Source organism: Oncorhynchus kisutch, linkage group LG5 (genome assembly GCF_002021735.2).
Source record: "Oncorhynchus kisutch isolate 150728-3 linkage group LG5, Okis_V2, whole genome shotgun sequence".
NCBI classification, from domain to species: Eukaryota; Metazoa; Chordata; class Actinopteri; order Salmoniformes; family Salmonidae; genus Oncorhynchus; species Oncorhynchus kisutch.
The window spans coordinates 21,771,026-21,790,599 of NC_034178.2; the positions used below are offsets into that span (position 1 = coordinate 21,771,026).

Consider the following 19,574-nt stretch of genomic DNA (forward strand, 5'->3'; position numbering starts at 1 on the left):
TCCATTAGTGAAAAGTGAACAATACATGATGAGCAAGACTCTTTTCATCAACAAGTTCTTTGAGTCAACAAATCAAAACATTTCAGAGAGAGTTTGTGGCTGGAGGAATGGTACCTTTCAAGTAGTATTGACTTTGTTTTTTAACACGTAAAACTTTCATCTTGTTATGCTACATTTCACTGTATCATAACAAAGTTATGTCAGTAATCATTGTTTTACATTTTACAACCCTTTTGCATACTGGTTCCTCCAATGTTAGCGGTTTTATACTATAGAATGGTTTTACTGTATGTTCTCAAGTAAGTTGTTATTTTGACAGCAAGGTTGTTATTTTCACTGTGTGCGTGTGCGCGCACTTGTGTGTGTGTGTGTGTGTGTGTGTGCGTGTAGGTTTGTGTACACACTCTGGCCTGCAGCAATGTTTGATAGTGTATGATGTGATTTCAGGGTCTGACGGAAGGACAGGCGGCCCCATGGGAGACTGCCAAGAAGGATGAGAACCGCAACAAGAACCGATATGGCAACATCATCGCTTGTGAGTACCGAAGTGACACAGATACTGAGCTAGACAAGGGTGTTTGGTGGATTTGCTCAAGCCTTTTCAGAGCTCAGGAGTCTCCTGTTCTCATGGTAGACTTGCTTGACCTGAGGCCGCCTTTGACATCACCAGACTGGAGGGTGTGTGTAGAGGGCATCTCATAGGCCCCAAAACCACACTTAGCAAAGTTGGCTACATCACCCTCACCATTGATTGACACCATTGTCTCTTCCTCCCCATACACACGCAACCTTGCCCCCATTCTGGACTCGACCCTATCCTTTGACCACCACATCCGACAAACTGTTAAAAATTGTAATTATTCCACCTCTGCAATACTGTCAAAGTCAGGTCCTCCTTCTCCTATCCTCCTGCTGAATCCCTCATCCACGCATTTGTCACCTCTCGTCTGGACTACTGCAACTCACTACTTTCCGGCATCAACGCAAGCTCCCTCCACAAGCTCCTAACGACTTCTCACCCACACTAAGTCCTGGCATCACATCACCCCGCCCTCTGTGAACTCCTTGTCTCTGTGAACGCTACTGTCTCCTTTTTATATATATTTTTGTATTTATCTAACCATTATTTAACTAGGCAAGTCAGTTAATAACAAATTGTTATTTAGAATGATGGCCTACCTTCTGATCCTCCTTCTGACCTACAAAGCCCTTCACCACCTTCAGCGACAGGGCCTTCTCCAGGGTTACTCCAAGGCTCTGGAACTTCCTCCTTCCAGCCATCCATGAATCTGAGTCCATCACCATCTTTCAGTCCTTCCTAAAGCCCCACCTCTTCACCTTGGCAACCCCTAAGCTCCCCTGACTCTCTCCCACACACACACACACACACACACACACAAAACCTGCTCGCTCACTCATACACTGACACATCACACTCCTTTCCCTTCTTTATAAGAACTTTATTTGTATTGTGCTTTTCAATTACAAATAACAAACTGCTTCACATCATAAAATAATAAAATTAATTAAAAGTACTAACAAAAACAAGTGGAAGGAGGAACACATTTTTTTTTAAAGATACCTAATTCAAATCATGCATTCAAATCATGCATTCAAATCATGCATTCAAATCATGCATTCAAATCATGCATTCAAATCATGCATTCAAATCATGCATTCAAATCATGCATTCAAATCATATTTTTACTGTAAGTGTATCTTCAGGAGGCACATAAAAATGTGCACTGAATCTGCATGCCTGATATCCTTTGGTAGACTATTCCAAAGTCTAGTAGCAAATGGCCAGTCTCCTTCCATTTAAGTCCTGGAATAGTCAACAGTGCCCTGCCAGAGGATCTTATGCTGCATCCTGGCTCTTAAGGATGTAAAATATCTAAGATATAGGATGGGGCTTATCCAAGCCTAGCCTTAAACATGATTAATACAAATGTTTTGTTTATTCTAAAAGTGACTGCTAGCCAGTGCAGAGAAGCTGAAAAAGTGTTTACATGGTTACATTTCCTGGTGCCTGTGAAATGCCAAGCTGTAAACGATGGAGTGATTTCTGGCTGAGATAGGTATACAAAGAGTTACAGTGATCTAGGTTTGAGGAAATAAAAGCATCTATACATTTCTTCAGATCATGGACTGAGATAAAAGACTTGACTTCAACTTTATTTCTTAGATGATAAAAGCAAGACTGGACAACCTTTTTTACTTGCAGCTCGAGGTTTAGGTCAGGGTCAAAGAAGACACCAAGGATCCTGGCTGTAGGCTTTGCATTTGTTAACAAATGACCACGCTTATCTACAATCGGAATTCTAGCAAGGTGAGGGGAAAAAATACAACAACCTCAGATCTTTTCATTATTAAGCTGGAGAAAATTGTCAGACATCTAATATCTGATGTCAGCAAGACACTAGTGAAGGGCAGCTACACTAGATTGGTCACTGGGTCTGATTGGTAAATAGAAAGGGAGATACCTAGTCAGTTGTACAACTGAATGCCTTCAACTGAAACGTGTCTTCCACATTTAACCCAACCAGAGAGGTGCGGGGGCCTGCCTTTATCGACATCCACGTCTTAGGCGTGTGTTATGATTGCGGATGATGTCACCAAGGGGTAGCATACACGGGAAAAATATGATCAGGCCCAGAATTGACCCCCGAGGGACACCATAGTGAATAGGTGCTGGGGACGATACTGAACCACTCATGCTCACTGAGAAACGTCTGCCACATAAATATGACCTGAACCAGCCAGAGATTCCCACCCACCTCTCCAGCCAGTCAACAAGGATAATATGATCAATAGTGTCAAACTGAGATCCCAAAAAACTAGAATCGAGCATTCAAAGGCATTGACAGCCAACACAAGGTCATTATTGACTTTCAATAAAGCGAGGTTGGGTCTTTTAAGGACAGATTGGACCAGACCAGTTTTAAAGTAGGCTGTTCAGGGAAATATTTACAATAGATAGAAAGTTTGGGTCAACAGTAGGCATAACATCTTTCAGTAGTCTAGTAGGGACCACATCCAAGGGGCAAGAGGAGGTCTTCATGTGAGCAATAGTATCAAGGAGGGGCTTAAATGCTCCTGAAAGGAGCAAAAGGAAGTAGTAGACGGTCTCAGAGTAGTTGCCTCAAGTCCCTCCTGACCAGAAATGCTAGTATGGTGCCAGCTACTGTCATTCTGGGATCGAATCATTTCTATATTTTCTGTAAATAATTGTAAAAACAGTTAGCAAAGATCAGGGGATGCGAGCCTGTCACTGTTAAGCGTGGGGCACTAACAACATGCTCAATTGTCTCAAACTGAATTTTTGAGTTGTGGGAATCCTCAGAGATCGGGGTAGAGAAGTGATTTGCATTAGCATTTTTAACCACAACATTGAAATGTCTCATCAGATCCTTCATTATCTCATAAAAGCCTGGTCGTTAGAGCATTGCGCCAGTAACCGAAAGTTTGCTGGATCGAATCCCTGAGCTGACAATGTAAAAATCTGTCATTCTGCCCCTGAACAAGGCAGTTAACCCACTGTTCCCCTTTGGGCTGTCATTGTAAATAAGAATTTGTTCTTAACTGACTTGCCTAGTTAAATAAAGGTTCAAATCAAAAAGTTTGCAGGTCTTCCGTTTACATTTAGCCTTTCTAAGTTAAATTTTTAAAGCACAAGTGTGGTAATTTAACCAGGTTGAGACACTGACAGACAATGTATTATTGGTTTTAACTGGTGCCACTGAGTCTAAAGTAGCCTGACATATATAATTGAAACTATTCACCAAATCTTTATTGTGAAGGCAACTAACAGGGTCAGTGGTGCCGGATAGAAAAGCATGTGTAAGTCTACTAGCAGTTGTGGAGCTAAGTGGTGACAGACGCATTTTTAGGAGGAGGAGAAAGCATTTTAAAAACAATGAAGATGGTCAGAGACACACATCAATAGTTTCCAAGTTATTACTATTCAGACTATAGAACAGTACAAGAGTATGGCCTTTGTTGTGTGTAGGCCCTGTGGCATGTAGCACAAAGTTAAAGGAGTCTAACAGGTTAAGAAACTCCCCTGCTGGTGCATAGCTTGGGCAACCCACAGATCTCCAAGAATAATAACCCTGCCATATTTTGGTGTAACCAAAGAAAGCAGAGAATTCTATACTAAAATATACAAGATGGGCTGTTTCTTGTAGAGAACTAAAATACTCAGGTTTAAGCCAAGTCTTAGTTAGCATGAAAATATCAATGCCATTGTAAATAATAAAATCATTGCATATGAACAACTTATTATTTAGAGATCAATCAACAATTTATTATTTAGAGAGGGTGACAAGGTATTAGAGTTATTGAGGGGAGTTAGAAGGAAAATAAACTAGGTTACTTACAGTAGCCCTAACCTGCAGTCAAATACCCAAATCTCCCTCTAGTGGCCTCGTGGGTGGAGTGTTATTAATATTTTTCATAATGAATAAACCTGCTTAAAAAAACAGCCAGAAATCTGGTGTTTCAATGTCAAACAGTTTTGTTATATTTCAGTGTTCTGCAATGTATATAACGTGTAATATTGGGATGCAAACTCAAACTTGCATACATTTAAACTCTATATCTGACATGGTATTTAAGCGCTTAATCATGTGTGTGAGGTCTATACTTTTGTTTCAAAGTGGATTTGTTTAAGACAACCCAAAAACACTCTGTCTGACCCTGATTTAGCCCACTGCAGTAAAATGTTAACCGTACTATGGGACACAGTATGCTCTCCATGTCCTCTGTTGCTAATTATGACAGGGAGGACTGGAGCACTACCAGACCCAAATAAATCCTAGAACCCCTGTGGTTAGTGTGAATCTTGTCTCTCTTAAAAAGTGCTGGTTGCTCCCACGTCAAATCAAAATGGTCACAAAACGAGACATTCCTGTTGTTGGCAAGTTTCTTCAGGTACGTGTTTAGGGCAAGAAGGCGGCTGAAACATTTTGCACCCCTTTGAAAGCACGGGAAGGGGCCAGAAATAATTATTATATTCCCTGTACAAGCTAAAATAATTTTGTTGTCCTCCCTACTTTCCTCAGATTGCATAACACGGAGGTCGTTAAAAACTAAGAGTTACGAAGTTGTTAATATTAAAGTAGTTGGCCAGAACCTTGGGCAGGAGGGAGTGCTGGATACGGGATTCCAGACCGTAGGCAGGCCAACATCTCCCACCATTGAGCTGCCCACAATGAAGGTGGTCGTGATGGAATATGATTGTGAAGGAAGAGGGGGAGACTGATGGGACTGCCTCAGGCAGGGGGATGGAGACTTCGAGCCAGGCTAGCCTTGAATGACCTTCATGTTTATTATTTTTATTTCACCTTTATTTAACCAGGTAGGCTAGTTGAGAACAAGTTCTCATTTGCAACTGCGACCTGGCCAAGATAAAGCATTGCAGTGTGAACAGACAACAGAGTTACACATGGAGTAAACAATTAACAAGTCAATAACACAGTAGAAAAAAAAGAGTCTATATACATTGTGTGCAAAACGCATGAGGAGGTAGGCGAATAATTACAATTTTGCAGATTGACACTGGCGTGATAAATGATCAGATGGTCATGTACAGGTAGAGATATTGGTGTGCAAAAGAGCAGAAAAGTAAATAAATAAAAACAGTATGGGGATGAGGTAGGTAAAAATGGGTGGGCTATTTACCGATAGACTATGTACAGCTGCAGCGAATGGTTAGCTGCTCAGATAGCAGATGTTTGAAATTGGTGAGGGAGATAAAAGTCTCCAACTGCAGCGATTTTTGCAATTCGTTCCAGTCACAGGCAGCAGAGAACTGGAACGAAAGGCGGCCAAATGAGGTGTTGGCTTTAGGGATGATCAGTGAGATACACCTGCTGGAGCGCGTGCTACGGGTGGGTGTTGCCAACGTGACCAGTGAACTGAGATAAGGCGGAGCTTTACCTAGCATGGACTTGTAGATGACCTGGAGCCAGTGGGTCTGGCGACGAATATGTAGCGAGGGCCAGCCGACTAGAGCATACAGGTCGCAGTGGTGGGTGGTATAAGGTGCTTTAGTAACAAAACAGATGGCACTGTGATACACTGCATCCAGTTTGCTGAGTAGAGTGTTGGAAGCTATTTTGTAGATGACGTCGCCGAAGTCGAGGATCGGTAGGATAGTCAGTTTTACTAGGGTAAGTTTGGCGGCGTGAGTGAAGGAGGATTTGTTGCGGAATAGAAAGCAGACTCTAGATTTGATTTTAGATTGGAGATGTTTGATATGAGTCTGGAAGGAGAGTTTACAGTCTAGCCAGACACCTACGTACTTATAGATGTCCACATATTCTAGGTCGGAACCATCCAGGGTGGTGATGCTATTCGGGCGTGCGGGTGCAGGCAGCGAATGGTTGAAAAGCATGCATTTGGTTTTACTAGCGTTTAAGAGCAGTTGGAGGCCACGGAAGGAGTGTTGTATGGCATTGAAGCTCGTTTGGAGGTTAGATAGCACAGTGTCCAAGGACGGACCGGAAGTATACAGAATGGTGTCGTCTGCGTAGAGGTGGATCAGGGAATCGCCCACAGCAAGAGCAACATCATTGATATATACAGAGAAAAGAGTCAGCCCGAGAATTGAACCCTCTGGCACCCCCATAGAGAGTGCCCGAGGACCGGACAGCATGACCTCAGATTTGACACACTGAACTCTGTCTGCAAAGTAGTTGGTGAACCAGGCAAGGCAGTCATCAGAAAACCGAGGCTACTGAGTCTGCCGATAAGAAATGGTGATTGACAGAGTCGAAAGCCTTGGCAAGGTCGATGAAGACGGCTGCACAGTACTGTCTTTTATCGATGGCGGTTATGATATCGTTTAGTACCTTGAGCGTGGCTGAGGTGCACCCGTGACCGGCTCGGAAACCAGATTGCACAGCGGAGTGACCTGTTTGTTGACTTGGCTTTCGAAGACCTTAGATAGGCAGGGCAGGATGGATATAGGTCTGGAACAGTTTGGGTGCAGGGTGTCTCCCCCTTTGAAGAGGGGGATGACTGCGACAGCTTTCCAATCCTTGGGGATCTCAGACGATATGAAAGAGGTTAAACAGGCTGGTAATAGGGGTAGCGACAATAGATTCAGAAATAGAGGGTCCAGATTGTGAAGCCCAGCTGATTTGTACAGGTCCAGGTTTTGCAGCTCTTTCAAAACATCTGCTATCTGGATTTGGGTAAAGGAGAACCTGGAGAGGCTTGGGCGAGTAGCTGCGGGGGGGGGGGGGCGGAGCTGTTGGCCGAGGTTGGAGTAAGGAGGAAGGCATGGCCAGCCGTTGAGAAATGTTTGTTGATGTTTTCGATAATCATGGATTTATCGGTGGTGACCGTGTTACCTAGCCTCAGTGCAGTGGGCAGCTGGGAGGAGGTGTTCTTGTTCTCCATGGACTTTAGTGTTCCAGAACTTTTTGGAGTTAGAGCTACAAGATGCACATTTCTGCCTGAAGAAGCTGGCCTTTGCTTTCCTGACTGACTGCGTGTATTGGTTCCTGACTTCCCTGAACAGTTGCATATCGCGGGGACTATTCGATGCTATTGCAGTCCGCCACAGGATGTTTTTGTGCTGGTCGAGGGCAGTCAGGTCTGGAGTGAACCAAGGGCTATATCTGTTCTTAGTTCTGCATTTTTTGAATGGAGCATGCTTATCTAAAATGGTGAGGAAGTTACTTTTAAAGAATGACCAGGCATCCTCAACTGACGGGATGAGGTCAATATCCTTCCAGGATACCCGGGCCAGGTCGATTAGAAAGGCCTGCTCACAGAAGTGTTTTAGGGAGCGTTTGGCAGTGATGAGGGGTGGTCGTTTGACTGCGGATCCGTAGCGGATACAGGCAATGAGGCAGTGATCGCTGAGATCCTGGTTGAAGACAGCGGAGGTGTATTTGGAGGGCCAGTTGGTCAGGATGACGTCTATGAGGGTGCCCTTGTTTACAGATTTAGGGTTGTACCTGGTGGGTTCCTTGATGATTTGTGTGAGATTGAGGGCATCTAGCTTAGATTGTAGGACTGCCGGGGTGTTAAGCATATCCCAGTTTAGGTTACCTAACAGAACAAACTCTGAAGCTAGATGGGGGGCGATCAATTCACAAATGGTGTCCAGGGCACAGCTGGGAGCTGAGGGGGGTCGGTAAGCAGGCGGCAACAGTGAGAGACTTATTTCTGGAGAGAGTAATTTTTTTAATTAGTAGTTCGAACTGTTTGGGTATGGACCTGGAAAGTATGACATTACTTTGCAGGCTAACTCCTCCCCCTTTGGTAGTTCTATCCTGACGGAAAATGTTATAGTTGGTTATGGAAATCTCAGAATTTTTTGAGGCCTTCCTGAGCCAGGATTCAGACACGGCAAGGACATGTCTTAAAGTAATGATGGATTGTCATTTCTCCTGGCTTATTTGAGCTGTTATTGCCATAATAAGGACTTGGTCTTTTACCAAATAGGTTTACCAAACCACCCCTACCTTGTCACAACACAACCGATTGTCTCAAATTCATTCACAAGGAAAGAAATTCCACAAATGTACTTTTAACAAGGCACGCCTGTTAATTGCAATGCATTCCAGGTGACTACCTCATGAATCTGGTTGAGAGAATGCCAAGAGTTTGCAAAGCTGGGTGGCTACTTTGAAGAATCTCAAATATAAAATATATTTTGATTGGTATAACACTTTTTTGGTTACTACATGATTGCATATGTGTTACTTCATAGTTTTGATGTCTCCGCTGTTATTCTACAATGTAGAAAATGGTACAAATAAAGAAAAATCCTGGAATTAGTAGGTGTCCAAACTTTTGATGGGTACTGTACAAACATGAGCTAAAGATGAAAACCTTTCCTACTAGTATTATTATTTAATTTATTGGCAGACTATGGCTTTCCAAATCGCCCAACGCTGCTATTTGTAAGGTACATTTTAAGTGAATGTTGTGATTTTTAACCATTCCTGAACCTGTTACTAGAAACAAGCTACATAGGGGCAATACCAGAATAAATGATGTCGTGATTTTGTCTCTAGTGATTAGCTAAACTTTTTAATGGGATACTGGGACACAAACTTGCGGTACAAAGTATCCACGTCACGGAACCGTAGGTAGAAATGACACAGTTAACAGCTTTTGGACCTGGTCGCAGGAAACAATGCAGGGAGAGGAAATGGCGACTGTGCTTGAATCTGAAAGTGCTGCAAGTGAAGTGTCTGACAATGAATGGATAATAGTGAAATCAAAGAATGGAAAAAAACAAGCAAAAGTTGTACTAGAAGAGAAGGACCAGTACAATAATGCATTTCTTATTGGACTGTGTTTTTTGGACAAGAAGATTCATTTGGGAAATCCCTTTGTAATATCGAGGACTGTGAAAAAAAACTATGGTAAAGGTGGATTCGATCAAAGTGACTAGACGAGGCCTTGTTTTGGTTAATTGTTTCGATAAAGAACAGAAGAAGTGTGCACTGGATCTGGAAAAATGGTCCATGCCAGAAGTAACATGTTCTGATTATCGGAGCAGAGCGCCAGCCAAAGGAGTTATACAGTACATTCCAAAGTATTCAGACTTCTTGAATGTCTTCACATTTTGTTACTGTACAGCCTTATTCTAAAATTGATTCAATTGTTTTTTCCCCTTATCTACACACAATACTCTATAATGACAAAGCAAAAACACATTTTTAGAAATGTTGGCATATTTATTAAAATTAAAACGTTTATATAAGTATTCAGACCCTTTACTCAGTACTTTTTTGAAGCAACTTTGGCAGCGATTACAGCCTTGGGTATGACGCTACAAGCTTGGCACATCTGTATTTGGGGAGTTTCTCCCATTTCTCTCCTCAGATCCTCTCAAGCTCTGTCAGGATGGATAGGGAGCGCTGCTGCATAGCTATTTTCAGGTCTCTCAGGAGACGTTCGATCGGGTTCAAGTCCGGGCTCTGGCTGGGCCACTCAAGGACATTCAGAAACTTGTCCCAAAGCCACGCTTGCATTGTCTTGGCTGTGTGCTTAGGGTCGTTGTGCTGTTGGAAGGTGAACCTTCGCCCCAGTGTTGACGTCCTGAGTGCTCTGGAGCAGGTTTTTATCACAGATCTTTCTGTACGTTTCTGTAACGTAACAAAATGTGGAAAAAGGGAAGGGTTCTGAATACTTTCCGAATGCACCGTAGCTGGGGTCTTGCTGGATATAGATGACCAGTACCTTAGTCAGAAAATCCCAGGAGTAGTCAGTGCACGTCGCCAGACCCAGATGGTAAATGGAATAAAGGAGAAAAGCCTATTGATATTATTGTTGTTTGAGGAGACTCTACCTGAATATGTGAAACTTTTACATGTGAGGTATGCGGTGAGAACATTTGTGTCCAAACCATTAGGGTGGGAATTGTAAAGGGTAATTTGGTTACGTTTCAAATGTTTGCAGATGAGAGAATTATAGTATTGAAGTATCTGTCAATGGAAAATGTTGCAATTGTGGTGGGGATCATACTCCGGACTTCCTTGAGTGTCCTGTTAGGGTGAAAGATGTCGAGGTGTCAAGGATCAGGGCTGTGCAGCAGATTTCCTATGTGGAGGTGGTGAAGAGATCCGAAGGGGCAAGAGGCAACAGTTTTGAAGATCTGGAGGTAGATGCATTGTGTTTCAAGTCAATCAGGTGATCTAGACACATTCGTTGTGAAGAAAGTGGATTTTGTCGCATTTATAGCCAGAGTGATTATTTGTACAGCACAAGTGTCTAAGAAGTCCAAGATGGACATCAACTCAGGAGGCATGGCCTCCAGAGTGGTGCAGCAGTCTAAGGCATTGCATCTTAGGGCTAGAGGCGTCACTACAGACCCTGGTTCTATTCCAGGCTGTATCACAACCTGTCATGCCCTGACCTGAGAATTCTTTGTTTTCTTTATTGTTTTGGTTAGGTCAGGGTGTGACATGGGTGATGTGTGTGTATTTCTACTGTCTAGGGGTTTTGTAGGTTTATGGGGTTGTTTATCATCTAGGTGTTTATGTATGTCTATGGTTGCCTAGATTGGTTCTCAATTAGAGGCAGGTGTTTATCATTGTCTCTGATTGGGAACCATATTTAGGCAGGCATCTGCTTTGGGTATTTGGTGGGTTATTGTCTATGTCTAGTTGCCTGTGTCTGCACTAGTATTATATAGCTTCACGTTCGGTTTGTTGTTTTATATAGTTTGTTACGTGTTCTTCGTCATTCTTTAAAAAGTATGTATTCTAATCACGCTGCGCTTTGGTCTCCTCACTATGACGATCGTGACACAACCAGCCGTGATTGGGATTTATTTATTTTTTTTATTTTATTTCACCTTTATTTAACCAGGTAAGCTAGTTGAGAACAAGTTCTCATTTACAACTGCGACTGTCATTGTAAATAATCATTTGTTCTTTAACTGACTTGCGCTTGAGCTGGTGTAGGGACCTGATTAGAATGAGTTTTTCACAGAAAAGCAGGTTGATTTAGTTTAGTTTATTTATTTTTTGATAGTTTGTTTGATATTTGATTTATTTTCACCCACATTATTTCCTTTTTTGGGATCCTTATTATTCACCCACACAGTAGGTGACTGAATGCACATCAAATTGTTGCAAACGCTATTATACCATAGAAGAAGATGAATCCATAGCTATAAAATGTCAACTTTGATTTAGATCTGTTTCTTAAAAAACGTGTTTAATAAAAACAAACCGATTGTAACTAACGTTCACCACGTTGATGGCGTCTTTAAGCCTTCTCTTTGTTTCCTGCTGTTTGTCTGGTGTTGTCTTAGTTTCTACAATTGTAAAGCGACTTTGGGTCATTGAAAAGTGCTATAGAAGTCCCATTTATTATTATTATTATTAAACATGCTCTACTCCTTTGCAAACAAAAGGTCTCGCAGTTAATACCGGCTTATACCTTTTGAAATTATCAAAAAATTTTCCCATAAGAGAATGACATTTTGAACCCTCCGACAAGTTGTTTTAATTATACCGCAGTCTTTGAAAACAGTGCTGTCTACAGTATTATGTCATATTGTTAGAGAACCCAAGGCTCCTAATGCGATACAAGAGTAGCATATTGCCCCAATGACATGAATACTTTTTTATTGAGGGTTTAGATGTTGCTGGCCAGACACTTCTTACAAGTGAAGGCTTTTAAATGAAAACTTTCTCTAAAATGAAATAGCCTGTCATATGCTGATAGCCAACAGGAATTATGATACATTTTCTATTAGTAAAAGTGTTTTAATTACATGAGCTTGTAATGGAAACTGTCCATCTTACTGCATGCTTGTACAAATGCTTCATATCTCATTACATTGTTTGAAAAAGCACTGAGAAAGTACGGTAGGTATCTTCATTTCACATGATAAGTCTGCCAAGAGGGATCCACAGTTAATTGTTGGACCCAAAATATGCTTTTTTGGAAAGTTTCACTCTGTATAAGAGATTGTCATCTTCTCTGTCTGGAAAATTCAGAATGTCTTCTATTTCCCCTCCTAGCCTCTTATTTTGAGACATTTAAAAGGATAATTTGAGTAGAAGTTTTGATGGAAAGATGATTTTCCTCCAACCAGGCTTCTACTCAAACATCCACACAGTATCTAATGAAAATGTTAATCATTACTAAGCTCTCCCTCCCAGCCACTCACGCTGCCCGATTACCTATGACAATTTATGGAACTGCGAGGAGAACGGTGAACACTTTTAATTATAGGCAGCTGTTCCATTTCTTCTGTGTATTTCCCCCCCACCGCCACACTGTGTAAACATAAAGCCTCCCATATGGTCATTTAGAATTCAGCAGACTCGACTACCAAAATAAAAAGTGTTATTGGCAAACATTTACATATCAGAGAGACTGGAGGAATCGGCGGCAAACCTGTGAATCAGAACTGCCTACAGGAACCTATCAAACAAATATTTTCAGATTCCTTTGTTCTTTTCATTTTATTTTCCTCTTGTCCAGAATAGTCCCTTGCTGTAGCGTTTGTTGTTTTAAGTAGGAACAGCTCTTAAGTTACAAAAATGTTGCTTATTTATTGGGAACAAAGCACATTTGATACATCCCTGGGGGAATTTCAGAGATGCTTGCTGACCTGATGGTTTATATTTAATTGCAATGGAGTGCTGTGGTTGTTATTGATAGTAGCTTTTCAAAGTGGACCGCAGCTCCCATGTTGCCGTTGAGTCAATCAAGACGATTTGATATTCATTGGCATTACAATTATATCCTCTCTCTCCAGAAAAAGCAATCGAGAGGGCTTTACCTGATGCAATCTGCTTCAGACATGAACCAATACCGCACTATTGCCCAATGACTGGGTCAACAACACAACCTCAACTGAGGTATATGATTGTAGGGCATTTTATTACACAACCTGTCAATCACCAGAGTGTGTTTTGAATCATGTGTAACACTGTCAGAAGGTGCCTTGCCAAGAAGTGCTCCCTGAATAGTAATTGTCCCAGTTGTTAATTTCCATTAAAAAGAACACAGATGTATCCAACACTCTTGACGGCTCGCCGATAGTTGATTCCCTTCAAGTTGGGCTTCATGTGTGTGTGCACGTCTGTCAAAGAGTAGGCTCTTTGCAAGTCACTCATATTACTGGTATTCATTCCCGGCACGTAACATTGAAGTATCTTCAGAGGTTGCCTTGAAGTCGTTGCCTTGGAAATCCTCTGATGTATTGACTGAATACGGACGATTAGAATTCCCTTGACTCACTTCCCCAATGTTTACTGGGTGCTTTTTTGCACCTGACATCAATGTAAAAAAAAATACAACTCTTAGGAAGCATTGATAAAATATCCATAGCATACAGTAAATTGGACCCAATTGAGTGAGGTTATGAAACCTTTGGTATTAACAACTGTATGATGTAACTGGGGTATAATTACGAGATATTATGATTAATAGCTTGTAATTTATGTTTATTTCAATTTTGTTTTTCACCTTTATTTAACCAGGTAGGACAAGTTCTCATTTACAACTGCCAAGATAAAGCAAAGCAGTGCAACAAAAAAACAACAGAGTTACACATGGGATAAGCAAAAGTACAGTCAATAACACAATAGAAAAGTCTATATACAGGAGGTAAGGCAAAAAAATAGGCCAATAGTTGCAAAGTAATTACAATTTAGCGAATTAACACTGGAAAGATAAATGTGCAGATGATGTGCAAGAAGAATACTGGTGTGGAAAAGAGCAAAAAAAGTAAATAAAAACAATGGGGATGAAGTAGGTAGTTGGATGGGCTATTTACAGATGGGCTGTGTACAGCTGCAGCGATCAGTAAGCTGCTCAGATAGCTGATGCTTAAAGTTAGTGAGGGAGATATAAGACTCCAACGTCAGCGATTTAAAAAAATGTATTTTCTTTATTTTTATTTTTTTTGCAATTCATTCCAGTCGTTGGCAGCAGAGAACTGGAAGGAAAGGCGGGGATGACTAGTGAGATATCGTTGAAGTCGGAAGGTTACATACACTTAGGTTGGAGTCATTAACTCATTTTTCAACCATTCCACAAATTCCTTGTTAACAAATGATAATTTTGGCAATTCGGTTAGGACATCTACTTTGTGCATGACACATGTCATTTTTCCAACGATTGTTTACAGACAGATTATTTCACTTAAAATTCACTGTATCACAATTCCAGTGGGTCAATTCCATACGCTATTTGACTGTGCTTTAAACAGCTTGGAAAATTCCAGAAAATAATGTCATGGCTTTAGAAGCTTCTGATAGGCTAATTGACATAATTTGAGTCATTTGGAGGTGTACCTCTGGATGTATATCATATCTACCTACATCCTCATTGCCCCTTTGCTTGATATCATGGTAATACCAAAAGAAATCAGCCAAGACTTCAGAACAAAACTTGTAGACCTCCACAAGTCTGGTTCATTCTTGGGAGCAATTTAAAAACGCCTGAAGGTACCATGTTCATCTGTACAAACAATAGTAGGCAAGTATAAACACCATGGGACAATGCAGCCGTCATACCGCTCAGGAAGGAGACGTGTTCTCTCTCCTAAAGATAAATGTACTTTGGTGCAAATCAATCCCAGAACAACAGCAAAGGACCTTGTGAAGATGCTGCAGGAAACCGGTACAAAAGTATCTATATCCACAGTAAAATGAGTCCTATATTGACATAACCTGAACGGCCACTCAGCAAGGAAGATGGCACTGCTCCGAAACTGCCATAAAAAAGCCAGACTACGTTTTACAACTGCACATGGTGACAAAAATTGTACTTTTTGTCTGCTGAAACAGAAATAGAACTGTTTGGCCATAATGACCATCGTTATGTTAGGAGGAAAAAGTGTGAAGCAAGGGGGTGGCAGCGTCATGTTTTGGGGGTGCTTTGCTGCAGGAGGGACTGGTGCACTTCACAAAATAGATGGCTTCATGAGGCAGGAAAATTATGTGGATATATTGAAGCAACATCTCAAGACATTAGTCAGGAAGTTATAGCTTGGTCGCAAATGGGTCTTCCAAAGGGATAATGACCCCAAGCATACCTCCAAACTTGTGGCAAAATGGCTTAAGGACAACAAAGTGAAGGTATTGGAGTGGCCATCACAAATCCCTGACCTCAATCCCATAGAAAATGTGTGGGCAGAACTGAAAAGCATGTGCGAACAAGGAGGCCTACATACCGGACTCGGTTATACCATCTCTGTCAGGAGGAATGGGCCAAATTCACCCAACTTATTTTGGGAAGCTTGTGGAAGGCTACCCGAAAGGTTTGACCCAAGTTAAACAATTTAAAAGCAATGCTACCAAATACTAATTGAGTTTATGTACATTTTTGACCCACTGGGAATGTGATGAAAGTAATCAAATCTGTAATAAATCATTCTCTACTATTATTCTGACATTTCATATTCATAAAATAAAGTGGTGATCCTAACTGACCAAAGACAGTTACTTTGTACTAGGATTAAATTACAGGAATTGTGAAAACTGAGTTTAAATGTATTTGGCCAAGGTGTATGTAAACCTCCGACTTCAACTGTATACCTGCTAGAGCGTGTGCTACGGGTGGGTGTTGTTATGGTGACCAGTGAGCTGATATACGGCGGAGCTTTTCCTAGCAAAGACTTAGATGACCTGGAGCCAGTGGGTCTGGCGACGAATAGCCAGAGGGCCAGCCGACGAGAGCATACAGGTCGCAGTGGTGGGTGGTATATGGGGCTTTGGTGACAAAATGGATGGAACTGTGATAGACTGCATCTAGTTTGCTGAGTAGAGTGTTGGAGGCTATTTTGTAAATTGCATCGCCGAATTCGAGGATTGTTAGGATAGTCAATTTTACTAGGGTATGTTTGGCAGCGTGAGTGAAGGAGGCTTTGTTGCGAAATAGTATGCCGATTCTAGATTTAATCTTGGATTGGAGATGTTTAAAATGAGTCTGGAAGGAGAGTTTACAGTCTAGCCAGACACCTAGGTATTTGTAGTTGTCCACATATTCTAAATCAGAACCGTCCAGAGTAGTGATGCTAGTCGGGCGTGTGCGAGCAGCAATCTGTTGAAGAGCATGCATGCAGATGTATACAGAATGGTGTCGTCTGCGTAGAGATGGATCAAGGAATCACCCGCAGCAAGAGCGACATCATTGATATATACAGAGAAAAGAGTCGGCCCAAGAATTGAACCCTGTGGTACCAACACAGGGACTGCCAGAGGTCCGGACAACAGGCCCTCCAATTTGACACACTGAAATCTGAGAAGTAGTTGGTGAACCAGGCGAGGCAGTAATTTGAGAAACCAAGGCTGTTGAGTCTGCTGATAAGAATACGGTGATTGACAGAGTCGAAAGCCTTGGTCAGGTCAATGAAGACGGCTGCACCGTACTGTCTTTTATCGATGGCAGTTAGGATATTGTTTAGTACCTTGAGCGTGGCTGAGGTGCACCCGTGACCTGCTCGGAAACCAGATTGCACAGCGGAGAAGGTACGGTGGGATTCGAAATGGTCAGTGATCTGTTTGTTAACTTGGCCTTTGAAGACTTTGGAAAGGCAGGGCAGGATGGATATAGGTCTGTAACAGTTTGGGTCTAGAGTGTCACCCCCTTTGAAGAGGGGGATGACCGCGGCAGCTTTCCAATCTTTAGGAATCTCGGATGATATGAAAGAGAGGTTGAACAGACTAGTAATAGGGGATGCAACAATGGCAGAAGATAATTTTAGAAAGAGTGGGTCCAGATTGTCTAGCCCAGCTGATTTGTACGGGTCCAGGTTTTGCAGCTCTTTCAGAACATCTGCTATCTGGATTTGGGTGAAGGAGAAAATGGGGAGGCTTGGGCAAGTCTCTGCGGGGGGTGCGGAGGAATGCCTTTGGCAGTTCTATCTTGATGGAAAATGTTGTAGTTGGGGATGGAAATCTCAGAATTTTTGGTGGCCTTCCTAAGCCAAGATTCAGAGACGGCTAGGACATCAGGGTTGGCTGAGTGTGCTAAAGCAGTGACTAAAACAAACTTAGGGAGGAGGCTTCTGATGTTAACATGCATGAATCCAAGGCTTTTACGGTTACAGAAGTCAACAATGTATAGCGCCTGGTGACAGACAGAGCCTGGGTTAACCTCTACATCACCCGAGGAATAGAGGAGGAGTAGGATGAGGGTACCGCTAAAGGCTATCAAAACTGGTCATCTAGAGCGTTGGGGGCAGAGAATTAAAGGAGCAGATATCTGGGCGTGGTAGAATAGATTCAGGGCATAATGTACAGACAGGGCTATGGTGGGGTGGAGAAAACCCAGGCATTGAGTGACGATAAGAGAGGTCACATCTCTGGAGGCACTAGTTATGCTAGGTGAGGTCATTGCATGTGTGGGAGGTGGGACAAAAAAGATATCTGAGGCATGTTGAGTGGGGCTAGGTGCTCCGCTGTCATGCCCTGGTCTTAGTATTTTGTGTTTTCTTTATTTATTTGGTCAGGCCAGGGTATGACATGGGTTTATTTTGTGGTGTGTTTTTGTATTGGGGTTTTTCGTAGGTTTTGGGATTGTGGCTTAGTGGGGTTTTCTAGCATAGTCTATGGCTGTCTGAATTGGTTCTCAATCAGAGGCAGGTGATTATCGTTGTCTCTGATTGGGAACCATATTTAGGCAGCCATATTCTTTGAGTGTTTCGTGGGTGATTGTTCCTGTCTCTGTTTCGGTTTTCACGTTACGTTTATTGTTTTTGTATTGTTCGTGTTTCATCTTCATTAAAGATGTATCGAATTAACCACGCTGCATTTTGGTCCTACTCTCTTTCACCTGAAGAAAACCGTAACATCCGCAGTAAAATAAAACAATGATAACTACCCTAAACAAACGTATACAAGGCATATTGACATTAGAGAGAGACCTAAAGTGAGTAATAAAGCAATCACAGGTGTTGATTTGTAGAGCTAGCTAAGACAACAACGGGTAAGACAACTAATCAGCTAAGACAACAACAGGTAAAATGGCAATGAATGGGTAGAGAGGATCAGTTAACTACACACAGGGCCTGAGTTCGAGGCTGGGGCCGACAGATAAGCAAAAATGGAGTACCATGATTAATGAACAGTCCAGCAGGCATCAGCTATGTAGCCAGATGATCATAGGGTCCAGTGAACAGCAAAAGATGAAACAGGGAAGCCGTTAGGTAGTCGTTACGACGCTAGAAAGCGGGGGCACGGCGTTCCTAAAGTTAACAGGCCAGGGCTAGCAGAAGCGTCTTCACTGACGTCCAACAAAGGCCAGTTGAGGGCACATCAGATGGAATTACGTCGGCAGACCAGTCGTGATGGATCGGCGGGGCTCCGTGTTGACAAAGGTTCCAGGCGAATTGGCAAAAGAGGTATTGTAGCTGGAGTAATTTTGTTTGCTAGCCGGGAGATACGCCTGGCTCGAGGCTAACTGGTGCTAGCTTTGGGACAATGGCGTTAGTCACTATAGCCACTCGGTAGCAGCTAGCTAGCTGCGATGATCCGAGGCAAAGGACCAGAGCTTACGGCAGGAATCCAGTGATGTAGTGGCTTCTAGTCATGCTAAGAGCTACAATGTGTGATAATAATAGAGAAACTAATAGAGAAAATAGCTTGTATTTATTTAAAGGATCCCACTGATCCTTAGACTGTCTAGTTTACAAAAAAGTCTGATATAACCTACAGTATATTTTAACAGTACATTTCAATATTCCCTGTTGGGCAAACACCTCCCTTCTCCTCTCCTTGCTATATATTTTACCTCCACTGTTAACCGCTCTCCATCTGGATGACACTTGACCAAACATGGGCTTCTCGTTGAACAGGGTCAAAGTAAACAGTTAGCATTGTTGATGAAACCCTCAGCATCTCTCACACCTCGAGGCAGAGTCTAATCTCTGAGCTGCCGAACAGGATTAAATCGGATCAGTCGACTACCAGCATGCTTTGCGGGACAATCAGCTTGGAAACAGCATTCTGCCTGTTTGACAGCAGAAACTCCAGGAGGGCTGACTTTAACAGGCTATTAAAGTCCATAATGCGTACAGCCACATTCACAGTTTAGTGGCAATGTATAAACTCTCTGGAAACTACATAGGCTTTAGT

At 42.2% G+C, this 19,574-nt stretch overlaps 1 protein-coding gene across 4 annotated transcripts in view; it reads left to right on the forward strand.

Moving 5' to 3' along the window:
* Positions 1 to 19,574, forward strand: part of LOC109890760 (receptor-type tyrosine-protein phosphatase T-like) — a 484,190-nt gene that overhangs the window by 410,882 nt on the left and 53,734 nt on the right. For all 4 annotated transcript variants that reach the window (XM_031824663.1, XM_031824659.1, XM_031824662.1 and 1 more), the window contains one exon: positions 448 to 535. In XM_031824663.1, the coding sequence (XP_031680523.1) occupies positions 448 to 535 (88 nt within the window). The remainder of the gene's footprint in view (positions 1 to 447; positions 536 to 19,574) is intronic.